Source organism: Strix aluco, chromosome 5 (assembly GCF_031877795.1).
Source record: "Strix aluco isolate bStrAlu1 chromosome 5, bStrAlu1.hap1, whole genome shotgun sequence".
Taxonomy (NCBI): domain Eukaryota; kingdom Metazoa; phylum Chordata; class Aves; order Strigiformes; family Strigidae; genus Strix; species Strix aluco.
Window position 1 is genome coordinate 25446319 of NC_133935.1, and position 21481 is coordinate 25467799.

At 36.2% G+C, this 21481-nt stretch overlaps 1 protein-coding gene across 4 annotated transcripts; it reads right to left on the minus strand.

The window, feature by feature from the left end:
- Nucleotides 1-849: 849 nt before the first annotated feature.
- On the minus strand, nucleotides 850-21250 carry INTS13 (integrator complex subunit 13). 4 transcript variants are annotated; one of them, XM_074826455.1, is made up of 18 exons: nucleotides 20845-21250; nucleotides 19284-19515; nucleotides 17901-17975; nucleotides 16918-17120; nucleotides 16557-16637; nucleotides 15395-15485; nucleotides 13665-13793; nucleotides 13507-13530; nucleotides 11922-12006; nucleotides 9930-10019; nucleotides 8873-8962; nucleotides 7219-7397; nucleotides 6229-6399; nucleotides 5677-5831; nucleotides 4445-4675; nucleotides 3148-3287; nucleotides 2345-2480; nucleotides 850-1547 (listed from the first exon to the last, which is right to left on the minus strand). In XM_074826455.1, the coding sequence occupies exons 2-18, from the start codon at nucleotides 19506-19508 to the stop codon at nucleotides 1508-1510; spliced, it is 2145 nt and encodes a 714-aa protein (XP_074682556.1). In that variant the 5' UTR covers nucleotides 19509-19515; nucleotides 20845-21250; the 3' UTR covers nucleotides 850-1507. The 4 variants fall into 4 exon arrangements, with proteins under 4 accessions (XP_074682556.1, XP_074682557.1, XP_074682558.1 ...); XM_074826456.1 differs by lacking the exon at nucleotides 20845-21250 and adding an exon at nucleotides 19985-20749; XM_074826457.1 differs by lacking the exon at nucleotides 13507-13530.
- Nucleotides 21251-21481: the final 231 nt, after the last annotated feature.

Genomic DNA, 21481 nt, shown 5'->3' on the forward strand with positions numbered 1-21481 from the left:
AAACGATAATTCTACGGTAGTTTTCTCCATCAGAACATTTCAGGTAAGATATTGAGAAGTGATGATGCAGGACATCCTATTTCCAATTAAGTAGTGAAAATAAGTCTTCAGACTTTAGTATCTCTAAAAATTACACATTGCTTCTGTAAAGCTATGTAAGTTTTAGAATATGATAAAAAATATTATCATGCAAGTACTCTTTAATCTCTAACCACTTTAGAACCAAAAATCGTACTAAAATCATTTGATACAAAACACATCTGCATCACAATGGCTAAATAATCACCCTGAAATTATACACGGTACTTTAATACAGCTGAAGAACTCAGCTATTAATGTAAGCAAAGAATACTTGCATGGTCTTTGTGTTCAGATCTAGTCATAATGAACCATGGTATTTAAAGTTTCAGGTGAAGAAATATGAATATATTATTTTAGTTTTAGAAAAGCTGACAGATGTGTCTTAAATCAACTTAAACTATAAACATATCAAATTTGTGATACCTTCAGTTGCTTATACAAGCTAAAATAAGGCAATGGATGCAGATCAAAGGAAGACTGATATACTTGGAGATCTTAGCTATTGATCTTTCCTTAGCCCACTCAGGCTGACCCATTTGGAAGCCAACCCCAAACCTTACAAAGTATTAGATCACAGACATTGGGTGAGGAAGTTTTCCCATTTGAGAATTCTACTCTCCGTTAAGAGAAAAAGAGGCTCTACTCAAAAGAAACTGAAGACACATCTACTTTGTCATTTCACAGCCATTAGTATTCTGAAAGTCTCCCCATGACTTTCAAAAAGACCTAAACCCACAGGTGTCTTAGATGGCATAATCAGAAAAATAATTTAATGATTAGCAAAAATTTTATTTTACTTTTGCTTACAAAGACTTAATTCCAGCACAACAACCTGAAAGGCTTTGTTTTCTAAAGATCATTTCTAGTCAATTTTTACAAGTCCTTAAACCAACATTTTTTATATGTAAAACCACTCACTCTCCCATCCCTTAGTTGAAAACCAAGACTGGCATTTTCTCAGCTCAGTTACTAGGTACTCAGTGCACGGTTTTTCCATAATTCTGGACTCCTGAGGCAGTTTCATATAAATAAAAGTATTCATAAACCAAAACTAACAATATTATCAGTTAATTATCAATTGCTTGAATTTTTTTTTTAAACAGTCATAAACTATTTTGAAATATTAAACAATACTTATGGGAAAGGACTTTAAACTCTAACATTTTTGATTACTTGATTTAGTCCATGGCAGCACAGGTTTTCTTCATCCTAAAAACACGACTGTAAAATACTAAAGGACAGCTCCTATTTGCACACTATTCATTTAATGTGATATGCAGATTTCATATTTCATAGCAAAAATAATAGAAAAACGTAAAAAACAAAACAGAGCTATACAATCATACTAGAATGGTACCACTATCAATTCCAGCATTAAATATTTTTGCAATTTGGCCAAGTTTTGTCCAAAGAAACAAATTAATCATCACTGCCGGCCTGCTTTTCCATTTTCCGTTGTTTCCATTCTGAAATGCAAGAAAACAATTGGTAAGGCTTGTTATTGGAAATAAAATCAACATATTATGGAAAAAAAAAAAAATCAGACTTAAATATTTTTTTAATAAATATTTACTTAACTAACCATCCTGTCTCTCCCTGCCCCCAACATACATAATCTTATCTCCTTTTAATACTACTTTAAGCAGCAAAAGGTTTCTGCAAAGAAACTTTCCAGCAACAACTGCAAAAAGCTATCCATTATCAACCTCACCAAAAGACAAAAGCCCATATTCATGTGACCACAGAGAATCTATTTCTAAAATTTGAGCTTTAGCAGTTTGTTTCAAGGTCTTAATTTTCACCCTTCTTACCTGATCATTGACTACCAGCATCTTATTTACTTAAGAGGAGGTTGGTTGGCTGTTTCAGATTTTTTTGGTAGAACACGGACTACTATCGACTTCATTACAGCACAGCATAATATTCAACCACTCTTACCAACAATATTTTTTATATTAGCCATTCCTTTGGAAGCTAAAAGCAAGACTGGCACAAGAAATCTCAATTTAGCTACTATTTAAATCCCTGAAGTTTAAGAGTTTTGCTACAAGGGCAATCACTAAAGCACAGGGAAAGACCATTTATCAGCATTCAGCCTTGCTCAGCACAGATGCAAAACAACTGGAAAGAAACACTACTCCAGTTCTCCATCAATGCTGAGACACAAAGGAATGTATTTATACATTTTAATCCTCAAAAGAGTAAGGAGTCTTTTAATGCTATAACTGTAATATTCCTCCATACTGCATTTACTGATACAAACCCATTTTCTTCTTTCAGATGTTGATATAGCTCAGCTTTATTGTTGACGGAGTTCAAACGACCAGTAAATTCCTGGTGTTTCCTAGAGTTGGCAGTATTAATCCTGTTGCTCCATAAAGACAACAAGGACATTGGCCCTAAAATTGCAAGTAAAAAGAGTTTAAGTGATTTAATTTCTAAATTCTTAAACATTATATCATTATAAAGGCTAAGGAGAAATTATAGACTATGGTAGTACAACATATTAAAACCACTAATATTAACCTACAACATATTAAACCCAACTAGTATTAAACAACCTTATAATAGAGGCTAAATACAAAATATGCAAAGTGGTAACAACTGAGTAGTTGCTTCATCTGAACATCAGATCAGTCATTGCGACAGATGATAACAGCTCACACCAAGGAAGAAAAGTCCGTGAGAACTGCCCATTCCGACAGCTATACTGCCTAGGCATGTTTTTATTTATTAGTCAGCAGGAGACAGTGATTTCTGATACCTGTCCTTAAACAGCACTTCTGACATACAGGAGCTCAAATAGCATCAGCAGAAATTTGTTCAACCCCCTGTCAACCCAAGTGCCTATCAGTGACTCACACAGTATCTTGGTATCTCTCTTTTTACATAGACCTGTTGAGGTAATTTTTAATCAGTGTTTAATTAAAGTGTTTAATTAAAAATTATCCTCGGTTACTTAGCTGTAACTCCAAGAAGATTCATCTCATTACTTTAGAAAATACAGACTGGTACAACAACTTCTATCTTTAAAAGAAATAATCTGCTGCGATGCTTCTAGTTTACCTTTTGCCTTTTCAACTGTGGGCATTTCATCCATTGTAATGAGAGGCTTTTTGTTGGGTGGCTCAGGAGAATCAGGGGAATCTTTGATAACTTCAGCTTCTGCTAGTTCTTCTTTTTCACGATCCAAAAGACCTTTTAACCTTTTTGAGAGGGAAGGAAAACAGTGAAGCAAAATATGCCAGAGCAGCGCATATGATTCTTGATACCATTCTGTACTCCTTGAAGTTATATGCAACCCGTATCGTAAGATTTCTTTTGACCCCTTGGAATGGGTGAAAAACAATAGGGAAGACTAGCTAAATAATCCACTGGATAAAGCCTTAAGTAAAGGGAAGTATCCTAAAATATAATTTCATTTAAGTTAGTTAGCAGTATTTATAGCGTAGTTGAGACAGTTGATCATTCTGAATTTTGAAGGAAAGACTAAGTAACAATGAATATAACAAATACCACAAAATTCCCTATTATCTTTTCTACCTGAATTCAGACCTATTCTATACCAAATCCCTTTTATCTCAGTCCCCATTTTTTGTTACATATATGAAAGTAAAAGCAATCATAGGAATGGATTTGATCACACACAGGAAGGCATGAAAGGTCACCAGCATCGTGACAATAACGTAGGTGAAAAGGTCCTCCTATCCTAAATGATTGTAGCATGCACAAAACATGCAAATTAAGCTTACTACCATGAGGGCTTTTTGATCTCTTTAGAATAGTAGTTTGAAAGATGGAAAACAGAAGAGATTGACATATGCTTACTAGTTAGACAAGTTACAACAACATGAATTACAGACAGTAGCTATATAACCAGTCCTGACATTCAACTGAAGAGCCCAATCTGGATTGTTTATCCACCTAAACTTTAAACTATCTACAGCTCAAGAGAAAATAACTGCTTATCCTGAGTTTTCAGTCATGCTTTGCATTTCTATAAAGCAGTTTAATGTCTGATAGGTGGCATGGTTAGGATAAAATCCAACAGCAGTGACTCCTCAAGCTGCAAAGCCCTGCTAAGTAGCCAACAAGTTGGACAAGAATCATACTGCTTGTAAAACATGTTAATTTAGAAAATCTGATAAGCAGACACTGTAATAAGTTGCCCATTTCCCAAGCTTGGTAATGGTGACTGATCCAACAAACCTTGGTATCCACACTCAGTGCTAGTAAGCCAAGGTTACAAGGAGGAATGCATCAAACTGTAACCTGCAACTGCTTCACCACAATTCCTCTCCCCTTTGAAGTAGGGCAGGACAAAAATGATGCTACAGGTTTACTTCCCTTTATAAAAATCTACCTTTCTGATTCTTGCCATGGCTTATCTGATTCATAGTCTTTGCCCAACTTCTCTGACTTGTCTTCTTTGTCTTCTCTCTTTCTACCTCGTTTCTTGCGCTCCTCCTCTTCTGGGGGTTTGCTTCTGCAAGCCATCAAACATTCTAAGACTCGCTGGTGTTTATCAGAGTTGTTTATGTGTGCTCGTACAAGGGTCTCCAATTCATTCCACATAATCCGGTACTGTTCATCTCTAAGCAAGGCCAGAAAAAAGGTATTACATACAGGATTACCTAAATCATTAAACTGTTGATCAAATCAAGGTTAAAAACCAGACCTTAAGAAACAAAAAAACCCCACCAAACCCAAAAATAACTCTCAGCAGATTTACTGTCCTCTAGTACTGGAGGTCTACCCACCTGGTATTACACCATCCTTGAAACATGAAACCACACTGCATGTAACATTTCCCAACTGACAACCAGTGTTTAGTTTCAATTGAAATAGACTATGTCCACTGAAATCAAATTCTTAACTTCCACAAGATCTTACTGCCAACAGGCACTTCTGAATCCTCTCAGTTGTTTGATAACTTATGCAATGTAAGGATATGCAGAGGGCCACTTATGTACTTACATGGAAATTATTTACTAATTCTTTGGATAAAAAAAATTTAGAAAAAAAGTGTATCATGTTACTGTAAATAACTTTCAGTCACATAGGCAAATCTGTAGCTGAATTTCTTTTCAGCCAATTCTTGGAAATACAATGCATGCATCATAATGACTGAGATATCAGGATATTCTATGCTTGTTTTAAAGGAGTAGCCCATATTTTAAATAACTCTTTCAAAAGTATTTGACTGTTTAGTATAGCTCAATTTTAAATAATTGTTCATTTATAATAAACTTAAGTTTTCCTTTTTATTAATTTGAAATCATTCCACCTTGTCCTAGTTTACATCAATCTCTTACCTTTCTTGACGACTATCTTGGCTTTCATATTTTTTTTTAACATATTCACAGTTCTTGGGTAATAAAAATGATGGGTGTTTTTTCCTAACATACCGCAGTATCAGTACTGTGATAGTGCCTAAATGATGCAAAGTATTCACAGCATTCGTTTTGTGTACATACAGCATTTTATTTACTACATATTACCTTTGGCCAAATTTTAAAAATTTGTATGAAAACAATGTCAATAGAATATTACTAGAAAAAGCCCAGCATCCACAAAAAGAGATATGCATGTAACCTTTTTGGACCCTTTCCTCTGGTACCAACTGTTGAAATTGGCAGCGGATCATTTTTCCTCTCCATGTCTACCAAATTGTATATTGTTTTTTGACAATTCAGGACATCCTCATCACTCATTGCTTCTTTTACAATCACACTGGCTAATGGCACTACCTGTAAGACAAAACAAAAGTCAACAACGAGAACATCTGTGTATGTCGCTGGAGAGAAACAGGAAGAAAGAAGTCAAAGGCAATGGAACCATGGAACAACACACAACAAAAACATCCTATCTTATCCTCAATGTAGTTATAACTCTGAGCAGGTATAAGCAGATGCATGCTTTCTTTACCCAGCAGCATTGTTGCTGTCCGGATCAAATATTCCACCCTATTTATATGGCATTCCAATAATCTACTGACATTAAATACAGACTACTTAAGTGAAAATAAAGCTGAAAATAAACTGATTTTGTGGCAAATGATTTATCATAAAGAGTTAATACTTCATCCAGTGGCAAGGTGAAACAATCTAGAACAGAATAAAAGGTTACAAACCCCAGGGTACTTACAGCTTGCATGTTGAAGATGGTAGTCTGAGAAATAATCATAGGCCAATAACGAGTATGTTTCTCTAACTGATCTTTTGCACGTTCCAATGGAATTTCAAGACTGCCATCGATCTTATATCTGGGCTCTAGAAAAGGAGTTAATCGGTTTTCCCTCATAAATTCACCAAAATCCTAATGATAACCAAACAAGACACAATTAGGCATTTCTCTAACAAAGTAACTTTCACTGAGTGGGTGAAACAGCATAGTCTTGCTTATCACTAACCATGTACCATCCCCATTGCTAAATTTAACCCTAACAACCAGAGCCCTGTTTCTAGTTTCAGATGTATATTATTCAGGGCAAACAGAAAAAGTAATATAAAAATATGGGTTAAAACTGATGCAAGGTTCTTGATGAAGGGGCCTTTTGGATCTGCAAGGTATTTCATGTATGGTAAGTGTTTTACTATGTTTTTCTGGAAGCCACTTCTGATGGTTTACAACAGATACAAAGGATGTGTTGAAAAAGATAAAGGGGAAAAAAAAAAAATCAAAACAAATGCCAGCTGATTTGTCTGCTCCATATCCAGGGTTCAAAGCTGACAACTTAATCTTTTTCATTTATTGTACAAACCATTTACATGCAATCTATCTTTCTGACAATAAGCAGGATATAGTCCTACGTGTATCCAGCCCACAGAAAAAGCTTGCCGAGAAGAATGTTATTCTAGAATCAGAACAAACTTTAAATACTCATAGTGCACAAGGAGGCAAGTACTTCCTTGACATAGAAAGGATTCTATGAAGCACGCAGAACAATAAGCAGAGGTACTACTTTGTACTAAATATGTATCAGTAGTACAAAGAAAAACAGTTTGACCCTGCAATCCACTCCAGGTCTCCAAAAAACGTACCATTTCCTTTACACATCTATTGCACTACATCTCTTGTCATCTGAGATAAGCAACAACTTAAGAAAAAAAAAAAGGAAAAATAGAAGAATCTTACTGTAATCCGATAGTCAGTGACTCTTCCACCACACCCTTCGCTAATTGATGGGGGATCTTCTAGAATTGATCGTGAGCTGCTTAATACATGCAGAAAAATTTCTCCTCCATGGCTGCTGAGCATGTGACTAATTACTTTAGAGCCAGACTTGCGTGGCTGTTCCAACAAAACAGAACGACCTTTTGGAAATAAGAACAGTTTCATTAGTCACTGCGTGCTGAAATTTTAAATTAAAAAAAATACATATACACAATACAGGTTTGTACCTAGCCAGAAAGGCTCTGAATCCGTTAAAGTTGTGTTTTCACCTAGCTGAATAAGAAACAGATTTTCTCCTTTGAGTATTTACTCTGTCTTCACATAGAACAGTGTATGCTCTTAAATTTTACACAGAAAGATCAAAAAGCCTCTCTCCTGGACCATCCAATCATTTCTCTGTAGGGTATTATATTCTTAGGAAAAATAAATATTTAAGACATCAAAATGGTACATTGTGTAAGGGTAGTTTGCTATTTTTAATTATTACAGATTATGTTGTACACTAAACTTGGCCCTACTGCAGAAACTCTCTCATTAAAAGCAACTTCTAAAGAGTAACAAAACCTACTTGAATATAAAGGTATCAACTGATACCATTCCTTAATGCTTAAAATGGATACCGTTTTTTCAGACAGAGAACTAAAACTGCCTTTGTCTTATTTCCATTAAAATACACCAAGCACAAAAGGGTGTATTCTCCAAATAAGTTGTTTCTTATGAGGAAACAAAAATAGAAGATTAGAAGAAATATGCTATTAATTCTGGTTTTAACCATTTTTATTACTCAAAGTACTTTTCCAGTACAGAGTATTTAGAGAAAATACATAAAAACTATAGTGTTTAATAACACCACAGAACATTTAGACATTCAAATGACTTGACTGAAGAAAACATCCCATTAGAAGGATGTTTGTAACGCAATTTTGTTTGCAAACTGTAAAAAAAACCCACATGTAAAAAACTCCACATGTAATTAACATTGACTACATATTACTTGTTTGGGAGAAACAACTTTGGCTTACCTTTTTAACATGTATTTAAATGGCTACCTCTTATAGCAAGATTATTCATGGCAATGGGCAAGATCTTGCAAATAAGCAAAAGATAACTAAATCTAACCTGCTTTTTGACCGATCCCAGTACACATAGGGATGTCTGCTTCAGCTGACCAACATACTTAGTTGGTCATAACCCAGTTAAAAGTTTTCTGAGGCTGCCCAGCATCTGCTAAAAATCAGGCATAGACATAAATTGCTAATATTTTGCAATAGTCAGAGTAAGCATTGTGATAGAGTGCACTATCACCTACTGAAAGCAGTGTTTCCTACTGAATAGCATAAAGTGAAAAGTATTCTACATCTGGATTCAGAAAAGAACTACCAGAATTCAATATTTCCTCCTCCTTTATATTTTTCCTCCCATCTTTAAGTTTCAGAACACATTCCATTTACCTTTAAACAACTTCCTTCTCTTAGTTACATGACATGTTCAAATAAACTTGACATTTTTACAGTATATAGACATTTACTGCTATACAAACCAAAATGCATTAAGTGCTCTATTCACGATATCAACAATTAAAACATTAAATAATGAGCCAAGGACACAAATTTACCATTAAGGAGAAAGTTAGTAAGGCATGAAGAAGGTCTGCTATTTACATCTACTGGTGAAATTCTGTATGCTCCAGTGCAATAGTGTAATTCTGAAAAATAAATGAGTAGAAAAGTTGAGAGTGTAGTTCCACATAAAGAAAAAACATGACACAAAATAAAAGAGGAGGAGGCTATTTCACAATCAGCAAAACTAAGTCTAGCCGTCTCTTGATTTAAATGTCTACTCCTTTCACCATCTCCTCGCAATCGTTCCAGTACCCTCAACTGCAAGAACCTAACACATTCCCAAGCCCTATTTCCAGCAGGACCTCTGGTTCTTTATCTCCTGAACTATCTCACTGTAGAGTCAGCCTCCTCTTAACTACATTTTTGACCTGCTGGCTCAGAGTCAACATACCATCCTGACAGTCTACAGCGTGCATGCACTGAATGGCCAGGTGGTTCCTGTGCTACCCCAAATCTTCCCTGTTTTTCTTTCCTTTACTCAGATTTGGGTAGAAATCTCACCCTTACTCAGATTTTAAAGTTAGAGGCACTAGTCTACTGATAGTATCATTTCATACATTTAATTCCCTTACAAAAGTTTTTACTTAGCAGTCTAAAGATTACACTAAAGATAGTACTTTGATTCCCACCCCAAAACAAAAATTAAAACTGAAAGAGATCCAATGTGTCAAAGCTGCCATGTTAAAAAAGCATCACTGTGGAACTGAGAAGGTATAGCTGGCCCTGTGGGAGAAGCAAATCATTACTGAATATTGTAGTTACGGAACAACTTCATGATACTTAAGAGGAGATTGGAAAAAAGCCACCAAGAAAAACATTACTACTGTTCTCACCTCTTACACAAACCACTGACCAGCCAAGATCAGGAGAGCATCGTATGACCATGAGTAAAGCAGGGTGAAGTCAGCAGCAAGGTTTATAAAGCAGAAGGTAAAGCCAGCATTAACAAGAAGCAAATTATGTCCTTGTTCAGATTCTTCTTAGTGTACAGAGAGAACAGTGTTCAACACAAGTTAGAAGATCAGTTTTGTAAGATACCATGTTACCTACCTACACTATTTGTTCGAGGAGTACACCATTTTAATGTTACAGTTTCTTTAAATGTGCCTTCTCTGCTATTGCCACCTATATGATTATCACCTGCAATACAAAGTCAGAAAGAGTGTGATCAACCATATTTTCTTTATTACAGCAAAAAACTCTTCAACTTTTAATGTACAAAATATTTACAACATGAGCATATAAAAAAGGTAATCTAATTTTAAAAAGTTAGATCTAACTTAAGCAAAAAAGTTATTAGCAGTGGCAGTTGAAAAAATAACCTTTTAAAATCAGCAGACGTTGCATGTATTTTAAAAACCAATTCAGCAAACAAAATACCGCAGCTCCAAAGTATGTTCCATAGGTTTGATTTAACATTTAGAAAATTATACATATGTTTTATCTATAACAGGCAATTTTTTTTCTTCTAAAGTGTCTAGAATTTTAAGACAGTATCTTTTTTAAATTTTCCACACAAATCAGAACCCTTAACAAATGTCAGAGCTGATCATTTCTTGTACATATTACATCCCAAAGTCAAAACTGAAACTGATCTAAAGGCACATTTGACAAGTTGGGCTTTCTGGGATTTGTTCTCACCATCCAGTATGTTTGCTATGTCAAGTTTAATCTGAACATCTCTCAATGTTTTACTGGCGGTAGATGGTTTATCATTAAAATACTTTCATACAACATCTCACTGATAACTGGTTTGGCAAAAACCACCCGAGAGCCTTAAAACAGGCATTAATACTCCTCACTACATTAAACTAAGTTTCTGTAGTGAGTTTTGCAATTCTCCATGATCTTTGACTCACATTATCTCAGGAAAGAATTAACTGAGTGTTGCATGAAGTTTCAGAATTACAGTAGCATAGTCAAACTTAATATGCTCGAATCCACAATTGGAAGGAATAAGACACATATCAACATGCAACGTTGTATACAATATATTAGGGTTCAGTCTAATCTTTCATGTAAGAAGTTTTATTTCATATCAAAAGACATTTACTCACAAAAGATTAGTTTGATTTGCTTACTAATCATGCAGGTAACTTGCAAAAGTTTTTTTTCAGTTAAAATAACTAAAATGATTCTAGAAAGTCTTTCTCAGAACATCTAAAGGCCAAACTTATTTAATCTAAAAATTCTCCAGCAACATTTCACAGAAAAAAAGATCAATGTAAGTGAATTCTAACTTTCCTAGCACCAGAGTTATTACAGCTGAAAGCTTTATTTGAAAACAAATAAAAGAAACCAAAATTTGCAGGATCTAAGAACAGACTTTTTCATCTCAAAGTTCCAGTGGAAAAAATGTGAAGCAGAATTGCAGTCGGAGTTTGCTTTCAGCTTTTACTAGCAGACTTACTCCTTGAGCGAGCAAGTATTACAAAACTATTTCTGAGCCCCTACAACAAAGTTTTATGCTTTCAACACGCTAACACAAGTTCAGAGGAATACTAGATAATAATTTCAAATTTACAAAAAGGATACTAGGTATTTCAAATACAACAAGAAAGCTCAAAAGCCAAACAACTATAGTCTTTTCCAAAGCAATTACTGTCATGAACAGGTCATGGGATGTAAGTTATGTCAACTATTACTAACAGACAGATTAAAAGTTCAATTGTGGAAGGAATAATTTTCCACAAATACCCACAAGAGGTTTCGTAAAATCCCTGCACATCTGGTCTCTCATCTACTTCTTATATCTCAGTAAGTTGACATGCCCCTCAAATCTCCTGAACATATGTGAAACCTTGTCTGATGAATCTGACCTGTTTTTTCATTGTTATATCCTTATTACTGCATTAAAATATGCCAGTAATGAGTAAAACTCCAATGCCAACATTACAAATCAAGTTCTTGGGTTGTAAGGCATAACTGAAAATACGCTAATCATGCCTGAAATTTACATCAATTTGAAGCTCGTAATCTTTCTTTGTGAATACTTCCAGCAGGCTGATCAAAAGCCACTTTTAGAGGACTATTTCTACTTACCACTCTTTAAAAAGTCAACGTGTGCCTCTTTGTGATGAAGAAGCTCCACATCATAGTTGGCTGATGTGTTAGCATGCTGTTCTTCCTTTAAAAGAGAAAGGTAGAAAGAATAAACACAATTATTTAAGTCAGAAGTCACTGTTTTCATAAATGAATGATTCTACATTTACCTTTCATTCCAGAAGAAAACAAAGTCTCCAAAGTGCATCAGACAACAACAGGATTGCAATGTTGAAGGAAACTGTTTGTGCTCTGACCTGTTTAAAGATGCAGCCATCTGCTTTTACTCTTTTCCTTTTATGAAACCCTGTGGTTTCCTCTTTATACAAATCTCATACAGGGTGCATAGTGTAAAATATAGGTAAAAAATAGGCTTAACTACTTCTGTTTAAATTAGTGAAATTAAGGAAGCCTATGACATACTGAATACCACCAGCAGTTACAACTTACTGAGCAGCAACAAATGGTCACTGCAGAATAGATTGGCAATTGCTTTTCGTAACTAAAAAAAATCTCAAGAATTCAAAAAAAAAAAAAAAAAAAATCACACTTCAACCTTATCATTTCCTTGCACTTAAGATATATAAAAAGTGTACTTGCAGCTGCAAGTTTATAATTCAAAAAAATGGATGCTTGTAAAGAGGATACTACATCTTTAAACAGCTGCAGAGGACTAGCAAAAACAGAACAGTAGCCTTGGTAATTTACTCCAAGTTTAAAAAAAACAAAGCACAGAGAATCCAACAGAGTCTATTACTATAAGGACAAAGGCAGAAGGGAGAGGCATACCAGCAACACACAGGTCAAAGTTACAGACAAGGTATTTGCAAACTTAAGTCACATTTACGACATGACCCATGTCACAGTTTCATTAAAGCTGTGAAAATAATTCTTAATTTCATGTTTTAACTTATAAAATCCATACAATATTCCTAGTTTTCAATGATGCAAGTAACGATTAACAGTATGGAAACTTGATGATTTTTTTAAAACAGGAAAGTTTATCTGTCCCTGCCCTTTTTGGTTGTTTGAATACTGACACTTCTGTTTCAATTGTCTCTTGCTGTCTGATCAGAAAATTACTGTAAACTTAATACTTGAATTTCTTAGTTGCACTGATTTCCCTCACAGTAGCAATAAAAAAAAATATATTAAAAATAGGGACATAAACAACATTGAACAGAAGATGCTTAATTTAGTATCTCTTAACTAGATATCATCCTCTGTCCCCGTTTCTGGTTTAATGGATCTTCAAACTGTAAAACCTACTGGAAAACCTTTAGTTAAAAATCAGCTATTAGTTACAAACACCTTTATGTTGGATGGGCATGATAATGAAACAGGGAAAAAAAGAGACTCACTATGCCACTATAATGCACAAGGGTCAAGAATATCTAAACACAATTAGAAAAAAACAAAAGAATCACAGACAGAGTAATGAGGTAAATAAGCCTGTATGTATAGAAAATAATACAAACAGCACTGAAATAACACTTGTATTGCTATATCAAAAACTGAGATTCAGCAATACAACATTTTCTTCTGTGATCCCTCCTTACTTTTTTCCCCCTTTATTTTTACTAACCTGTTCACAGACATTGAATGTGGGCTAATAAAAAAACAGAAAATATGACATGGAGAGAAAAACAATGTAAAAATTCAATTAAAATAAACATTAAAAGTTTTCAAACAAATTTAGAAGTGATGTAGCTAGTTAACACAAAGCTGTAGACACAGTATTACCTTCATAGGAATGTTCGTTATTGTGGTTGAAGCCAGATCAAAGTGCTGTTGTACTAAAACATTCAGTTTTGTAGCCAGATGCCGCCCTGCACGGACACTGTGCACTTCACTGGTTAGAACAGGTGAAAGCTAGAATAAATTGACATAGAGAATATAATAGTATTAATGGATTAGGAGCTGGTATCATGTAAGTATGATTAATTTGAAATTCTAAAATAAGAATGTTTATAGGGCTAAATTTGACTAGGGGATAAGACTACCACCCAAAAAAGCCCACACCATGGGAAACTAAGAAGGAAGAAGCAAAAATTATTTCTCATTCAGAATTTTGCAGGTTATGCCAGTTGTTATAGTTGCAGTTGGTACAAAGTGTCAAAAAATTAGAAGTATGCTAAAAAACTTGAGTCATTAACTGTTAATTGGAAGAATCAGTATCATAATATGAGGAAGAAACTATCTTAATAGCAGCTCTGGGCTTAGTTTTTCCACTCTTTTACCTGCTGAGCAACAGGAACAAAGTAATTTTTATATACCTACCTGTGTAAGTGAATCGTACATACACAAAGGAAACAAACACAAGCCATAAGATGCATTTGATTCTTTCCTAGCCGACAAGGACATTGTTTTTAGGCTTACAAAAAACAACCAAAAAAACAGTAACAAAGATGACTGTCTTACAGAGGAAAGTAGTAGTCAATTTATTCTCTTCTGTTCACATTTCATTTTAACATAACTACAAAAGAGTTTTGTAGAAAAGAATCTCAGGAAGGTGGCTATTACGATGCCTTTCATATTTAAGTCTTTTTCTTGTGTTACAGACACCATGTTGAAATACTGAGCAGAGCAGACTGAAGAGCAGATTAATTACAAAATATTTTGTATGTACTTGGTTTCAAATAACCACCACTAAGCATACAAGTCCACAGAGCACAGCTGCTTTTGTTACTGAACACCTGAGATCTTAATATATAGAATAGTTTCTTATATACATCCTTTCACCTTTTTGTAAAATAATCTTTAAAAGTAGGGTATTTCAAGTATTTGATGAACTTCAAGCATATTCTACATTTCTACAATATGTTACCCTTTCACTTGGAAGCACTTTTCATTAAAAAGGCATTCTGTTTGCTAACACTGGAATAATAGAATTTATACACAAAAGCTCATTTTGGTTTCATGAGAAAACCGTTTGACCGAAAGGCTAAAAATGCTAACATGTTTGTCTGGATAGCATGGAACATGTAGTGCTGAATAATATCCACATGATTCAGTAACAGATAACCGGGAAAACAGGGCTGGTGCTAGCTAGTGGCTTATGCATGAATAGCAGGAAAGTTACTCAACTAATCTATTCAACGTACCAAGTAGTTGATGGCTTTCCACTAGGTTCCTAAATATACATTCTCAAAAAAACAACCCCAAGACTACCATTCTATGGCATTAATGGGCTTACTTCACAAAAAAATGAATCATGACTTATTAATGAAAGAAATTTAAGTAATGAAATGGAAAAAGGGGATACCATATATTCACAAAGACTACAAACTAAGAAAACAAGGCATACACTTTAGATGGCAACTTTTCAAAGAATTATCACCTGCACTTTTTCCTACACCTTACTGGAGACCAGAGCCTCAAAACATTATTGCTGAATCCTTAATTTGCAGTCTATTTTGAGCCTGACACAGTTCCTAATTCTTGGATAAGTTTTTTCATTTTAAGTTCCTTACCTCTTTTTTAGGACGATCTGAAACAAGGCTGTCTTCACCAACTGGGTAAGTGTGGATTAAGACCAATTCACATTTCTGAATCTGCATTAGACTTAAAAATAAAAACATTCTATTTAGCCTACAGTGTGGCAGACTATCTCCTAGAAATTAGATCAACTCTCCCAAGATTCATCTCATTCCCAGAATACAATCATAAAGATGTACTACAACATACTCTTTCTGAAAGCATTCTGTAGAGTATGTTGAAGTGCATCTTTATGATTGTATTTAAAATAAGTTTTTATCAGAATAAAAAGTGTAACACTTCTAGGTCTTCAGACTGTAGCACTGTGTTTCTTTTTGGACATATCAATGGAACAGATCCTTAACTGGTGTAATCTGTTCAGCTTCATTCAACTGAAAATTGACACTACGGAGGATTTGTGTCTTCAAATGTGTGCACAGGTGATTCCAGTGAACATGAAAACAACTATGCAAATTGCATGCTTATCTCCCAACGCAGCTGGAAATGTGGAGAAATCAAGATACTGTTCCACATCTCTACCTACAGGAATGAGACCACTTTTCTGTCTTTACAGTGAACTTAGAATCTGATTCCCTGGGGCAGTATTCTTTATACACACATGAAACTGCAATTGCAGCAAGTAAATACAGGAGACTTCTGCTTCTGCTATTCAAGTGCCTAAGGAGTAACCAAGAACAGGATCTCAACCTACTATATACTTTACAAGGCAATACACAATCCCTAGGCCAAACAATTTTAGACAAAACATATATGAAAAAATTATTTCTCAGAGAAGATGCAACCTGTATTTCAAGAGATTCCTTTATCTCAAGGGAAGTGTCAGGCAACACAATAATTTAGAAATTAAAAGTTAGTTTCAAAGAAGTTAGCTGTTTTAGTTGAAGAAAGACAAATGTAAAATTAATGCAGTGTTATCAAGAAAAAAATGCATCAGATGTTATACACTGTATATTTGTAATCAGTAATGCAAGTCAGTTACATGTCTCATTTTCAAGCATGATTTAGCGCTTTATTTCACACAGGCATTCAAACAGTTCATTAGAGTAAGTTTTAAGTGACAAAGACACATGTATTTCACGGAGGATATAACAGGCACATGCAGAATAAGAGAAACTACATTTGTAAAAGTATACTCACTGATCTGAATTAGCTGCAAGCTTGTTATGCTCATGAATGGTTTCCTGAACACAGTCCTCAAGCATTCGAACATGACTGTCACTAAAAAGAAATTTTATATTTTTTTAATGCAGAATAATCAATCCTCCTGTTCAAAGAAACATGACACTAAATGCTCTCCTATTTCAAGTGGGAAATTTTTGGGTTGTTACTGTAACAGACCTCCATAAATGAAACCTTTAATAAGGCATGAAATGATCGAACAAAGAATGCAAAAAAGCTAGCTACTTAGGGCACTAATTCATGACAATCAACGAAAGAGTGCTAAGAATGTATGAAATTTTTTTTTTTTTAGATGGTAGAAGCACATTAGCATACATACCTTTTTGCATTAGTAATACAGATTATTCTTCCTCTGTTTCCAACACGTTCTGCATTCTCCATGAGCATGGTTCGAGCCTCATGCTGGTATTCAGTTATTTTGCAGAGTGCTTCAACTGCTGCAACCAGACCATGAAGTATGCTGCAGCACTCTGGATCTGCCCGAGGATTAGGTGGCCCAACAGCTGCTAATGCTGCCATCAACTAGTTAAAATGAAATAGATTATTGAAAGGTACTTTCCAGCCATTTGTTAAAATGATCAGTTAAGAGAAAAGTTATCATTGTAACTTATTTTACGTGTAAATAAATATTGTTGGGAGAAAACCAAACAAAGCAATTAAAAACCATTATATGTTACCAGCCTTCTGGAAAACATTTGGCCCTAAACTATCCTTTGCAATTAATTTATTAACTGTTACTAAGCCTTGAGAATATAATACTCATTTATTACAGAAAAATACCTGGCTATAACAAGTTTTATCCAATACCTGAAAGAAACTCTAACATTATCAGTTGCCATCTGCTTTTATTTTCTGAGAATTTGGAATTTCAGTTCCTCCCCAAAGTAAGTTCTTCAGAGGATGAGCCCATTCAGAATGAAACAAAATGAGAGCAAAGAGAATATTTACATTTTTTTTAACATGGTTTGTTTGCCTATTGTGCAAATGTAAAAAAACCAACCAATTTTAAAATTCAAGAAGTATCACCAAAATTACAGAAGAAATACAGAGGTAATTTCTTTATAACATTTATTTTAATACATAACTACACTCAAAGCTCCTGGATTCTTTTAAAATTATGTAAAACTGCCTATAGAATAGTCCAGCCTCACAGGCTACTAAAAATTCTGCTACGCAGTAATTTCAGACCAGACCCACCAACATTTTAATTAACCAAAATTATTTCTTATTAAACATCATAAGAACCTGCTATTTACTCCACAATTAAACTAGACTTACAGAAGAACAGCTACAAAAGCATACCTCCTGCAAGTTCTGATCTTCTTGAGTCCAAGAATTCAAGACATGAGCCCCAGAATCACTCACAATGAAATTCACCTAAAAGGATCAAAAAAGTACATGTAAGTAACAGCCAATCATAAAGATAACAGCCATTATGGCTACTTCCCCAAATCCAAACAAACATGAATTACACCTCTGTCTTATGATACTCTGGAGATACATAGAATGACAAGCCAAACTAAAAATAAAACAACAAAACCACAAAAAGCAGCCACTCCTGCTATATTCTACATCAAATTAACACTGCAGGGTATTATGAAGTATTTTAATCATTACATAATATTTTCAGTAGAATAGCTACAAAATAAATTCTAATACTGCAATATTGCAAATCATTCTCCAAAGACTGTCACAGTAGATCACAGGGGTAAATATCTAGCAAGATTTAATAAACATCACAAAGTATGTCCTAAAGATGACAAAAAAGTCAAGAGGAAGCACACCTTCCACCTCAATTTCAGTTTCTCATACCACACCAAGCTCCAGTTCAGCCAACTGATTCAAGTCCATTAAGTGTGCACTTGATATAATCCCATAAAGGGACTTGACTGTATATCAAATGCCCTGAACTAGTTTAAATTAAACATCCATTGTCTGAGAACAAGGACATGCAACCCATCAAGGCGGTGCAGCTGACATATTAAATCACTGAACTACCGGAGGTATTTGTTAGTGCCCAGCTTCTGGACACAGCCAGTATCCCACCATCACTAGTTTGTACCTTTTTTTTTTTTTTTAAGGGTAACTAACCTTTAGGGCATTGCAAAATGGTTTACTCAATAATGAGAAAAGATGTAATAAAACAGAGATTAGTTACCTTATGATACAATGTTACAGAACCCACCAGGTATTTCTTTTTCTAAACAAAGAGCTGTGTGCCAGGAAGCCCCCCCCACTTTTTCAAACTGGTAGCTTCAGGGCAGTCCTACCTCTTCCTAAAGCCCAGAATTCCTTCAAAAGGTGACAACAAAAACCTTATGAAGTTCTGCCAAGCATGTTTAGAAACAAAATTCAATTTGAAACAATCCCTCACTCAAGCTTTTGTAAACATACAGCTCAGGAGAACACAATAATAAATCTGTAAGTTACCTTAAAGCACCTCTCATGTTTTGCACAAAGTGACATTAAGACAACGAAAGGTCCCAAAAATAAATATGTAATGGGATTCATATACTACTCAAACCAATTTAAAGTTATCAACAGCTCAAAGGCATTTGTATATAATAAATGATATTTGACCTTTTAATGTAACCAACAGCTAATGATATTAAAAGACTTAATTAAAATGGGAAAATATCGCCTGTACTATCAAGTATCATATGTAGTATGGCTAGAACAACTTACCAGTTTCTTGAAAGGGAAAATATCATACATTATTCTACAGTACTCCATGGATGATTCCACTGAACAGGTCCATAGTGATTTTGAAATGGGTGCGAGAGGTATAATCCCTTGGGTCCGATTCTTTACTAACATATCAAATTCAACATGTTGTCTGCAGGATTCTGCCATATATGGGCAGTGATCCACAACAAAAACAGTTTTATGAGACTCAGAAAAGATTTTCATTTTTTTCCTAGAAGAAACAGATATTAAGATCAGAACGAAATTATACAAGGAAAAAAAAAAATCACATCACAAGATTACTGTGCAATTTATAAGGTATAAAATTATCTTTCTAGGATACGCAAGTTTTAAAGATTATCTCTTATTCAGACTACATATTGCATAATTAGCTCCTACAAAACTGTTAAGCTTTTAAAAAAACCTACAGAAATTCCCATTTTAAGAATCTGTTTACATGGAGACAAACATCCTCTAGAACTCTTACTAGTCCATATATTTAGTATACTAGATTTCTAATCAGGAGGAAAAAAATATAGAAAATATGGAAGTATGCTGTTGAAAAGGCAACAACAATACACACGTTTCTAATTAAAAGAAACTTTTAAGAAAAAAAAGTACAGAAACTGCTTTCTATTTAAAGCTCCTTTCCTAAAATAAGCAACATGGAAGAAAATAATTTATGATTAGGTTACACAGACCTTGAAGTAGCATAAACATCAGACTTTTAAGCAGATTTTTAGCCTTCACTTTTCTAGGTACAACTTTCTATTTTTAAATTAATATTTGCATCTCTACTTTGATCTCTCACTGACAAGCATATGAAGTCTGAAATTATAATGTAAATGCTTCTTATCCCGCAAGACTTATAGGAGCACCCCTTGTATTCCTCCCAACGATGACGCCTGAGAACTCTGCAATGAAGTGTGGTGCATCTTCCCGTTTCACACCAACAGACTGGGCTTCCCTCTCCTATAACATCACTGAAAGAAATACTTTTGAAGTAGTTATCACATTAGATCCTTGTATTAGGGTGGACATCTCAATTTGAAGACCTAAACTCCATATGAAAATTATTCTTAGACTAGAGCTACTTAGATTACTAATCTTAAACCAAACACTCCTCAACTTTATTAAACTTCTAAATGTTACCATAACGTTTCTGGTACAAAAAAACCTATTTCGTCCACGCAAGTGCTGCTGAATTCACAAAACAAAACAAAAAAAAAATATGTACGAGCTCATTTAAAAAAACTAACACGTTAAAACAACGAGGATTTACACAAGTCAGACTGTGGGCAGCATCCCGCTCTGGAGGACTGGTTTCGCACCCGTCCTCGGCAGCGGCTGCTGGGGCACGCTGAACCCCCCCGGGCAGAAGCCACGGCCGGCCGCAGCCTGGGACAGCCCAGCGCGGTGGGCCCGGCTTAAGGGCCCGCATCCTATCTTTAGCTTGGCAGAGAGCCTAAGGGGCCGAGGACGGCTGCACGACCGCCGGCGAGGGTCGGAGAAGGGGAGCTCGGTGCACGCCCGCGGGCAGGGGAAGGGAAGTGTTTCCTACCTGGGCCGGCCCCTCCTCTGAGGCAGAAGTCCAGGGCCCGCTCCGCGCCGCGCCCGGGCCCGGCCGCGGGCTCGCTCCGAGGAGTGGGGATGATGCCCGCACGGCGCCCTAAACTGGATCTGGCGCGGGCGCCTCCGGCCGGGCGACCTCCATGCCCCTCCGCCCGCTTCTTCCGCCGCCGGTTCCGCGGCGAGCGCGGGGCCCGGCTCCTGCCTCCGCGCCCGGCGCCCGCGGGGGTGGGAGAAGCGGCCGAAGCCCCCCCCGCTCCGCCCACCCCTGAGGCCGCGAAACCCCCACGCGGCCACTTACGCCGCTGGCACAACGGCTCCCCCCAATGCTGGCGGGGGGAGCGCCTCTCCCCTCACACCTCCCCGGCCGCGGCGGCCACCCGGGCCACGGCCTCACTCACCCCCCATGCCCGCCCCGGCCCCACCCCTCGGCCCTTCCGCCTGGGCGCGGGCCGCCCTGCCACGAGACGCCGCACGGGCGCGCGCCCCTCTTCCCCCACGGCACGAAAGATGAGGACGGGGGGGGCCCGCGAGGCCGGCAACCTCACGAGACGCCAGAGAGCCCGCCCCCTCTACCGCCTGTCCCGCTAGGGGGCGGGCTTTGATGTCGGAGATAGCCAATAGGGAAG

Bases quoted from the DNA above. Each gene is read 5' to 3' on its own strand.
- INTS13 (XM_074826455.1), bottom strand. From the start codon at position 19,508: ATGAAAATCTTTTCTGAGTCTCATAAAACTGTTTTTGTTGTGGATCAC. The intron at 16,638-16,917 runs GTATGTATGCTA...ATTTCTTTTTAG, and splicing joins TGTATTACTAATGCAAAAAG to TGACAGTCATGTTCGAATGC. The intron at 13,794-15,394 runs GTAAGGAACTTA...AATTTATTCTAG, and splicing joins CAGATCGTCCTAAAAAAGAG to CTTTCACCTGTTCTAACCAG.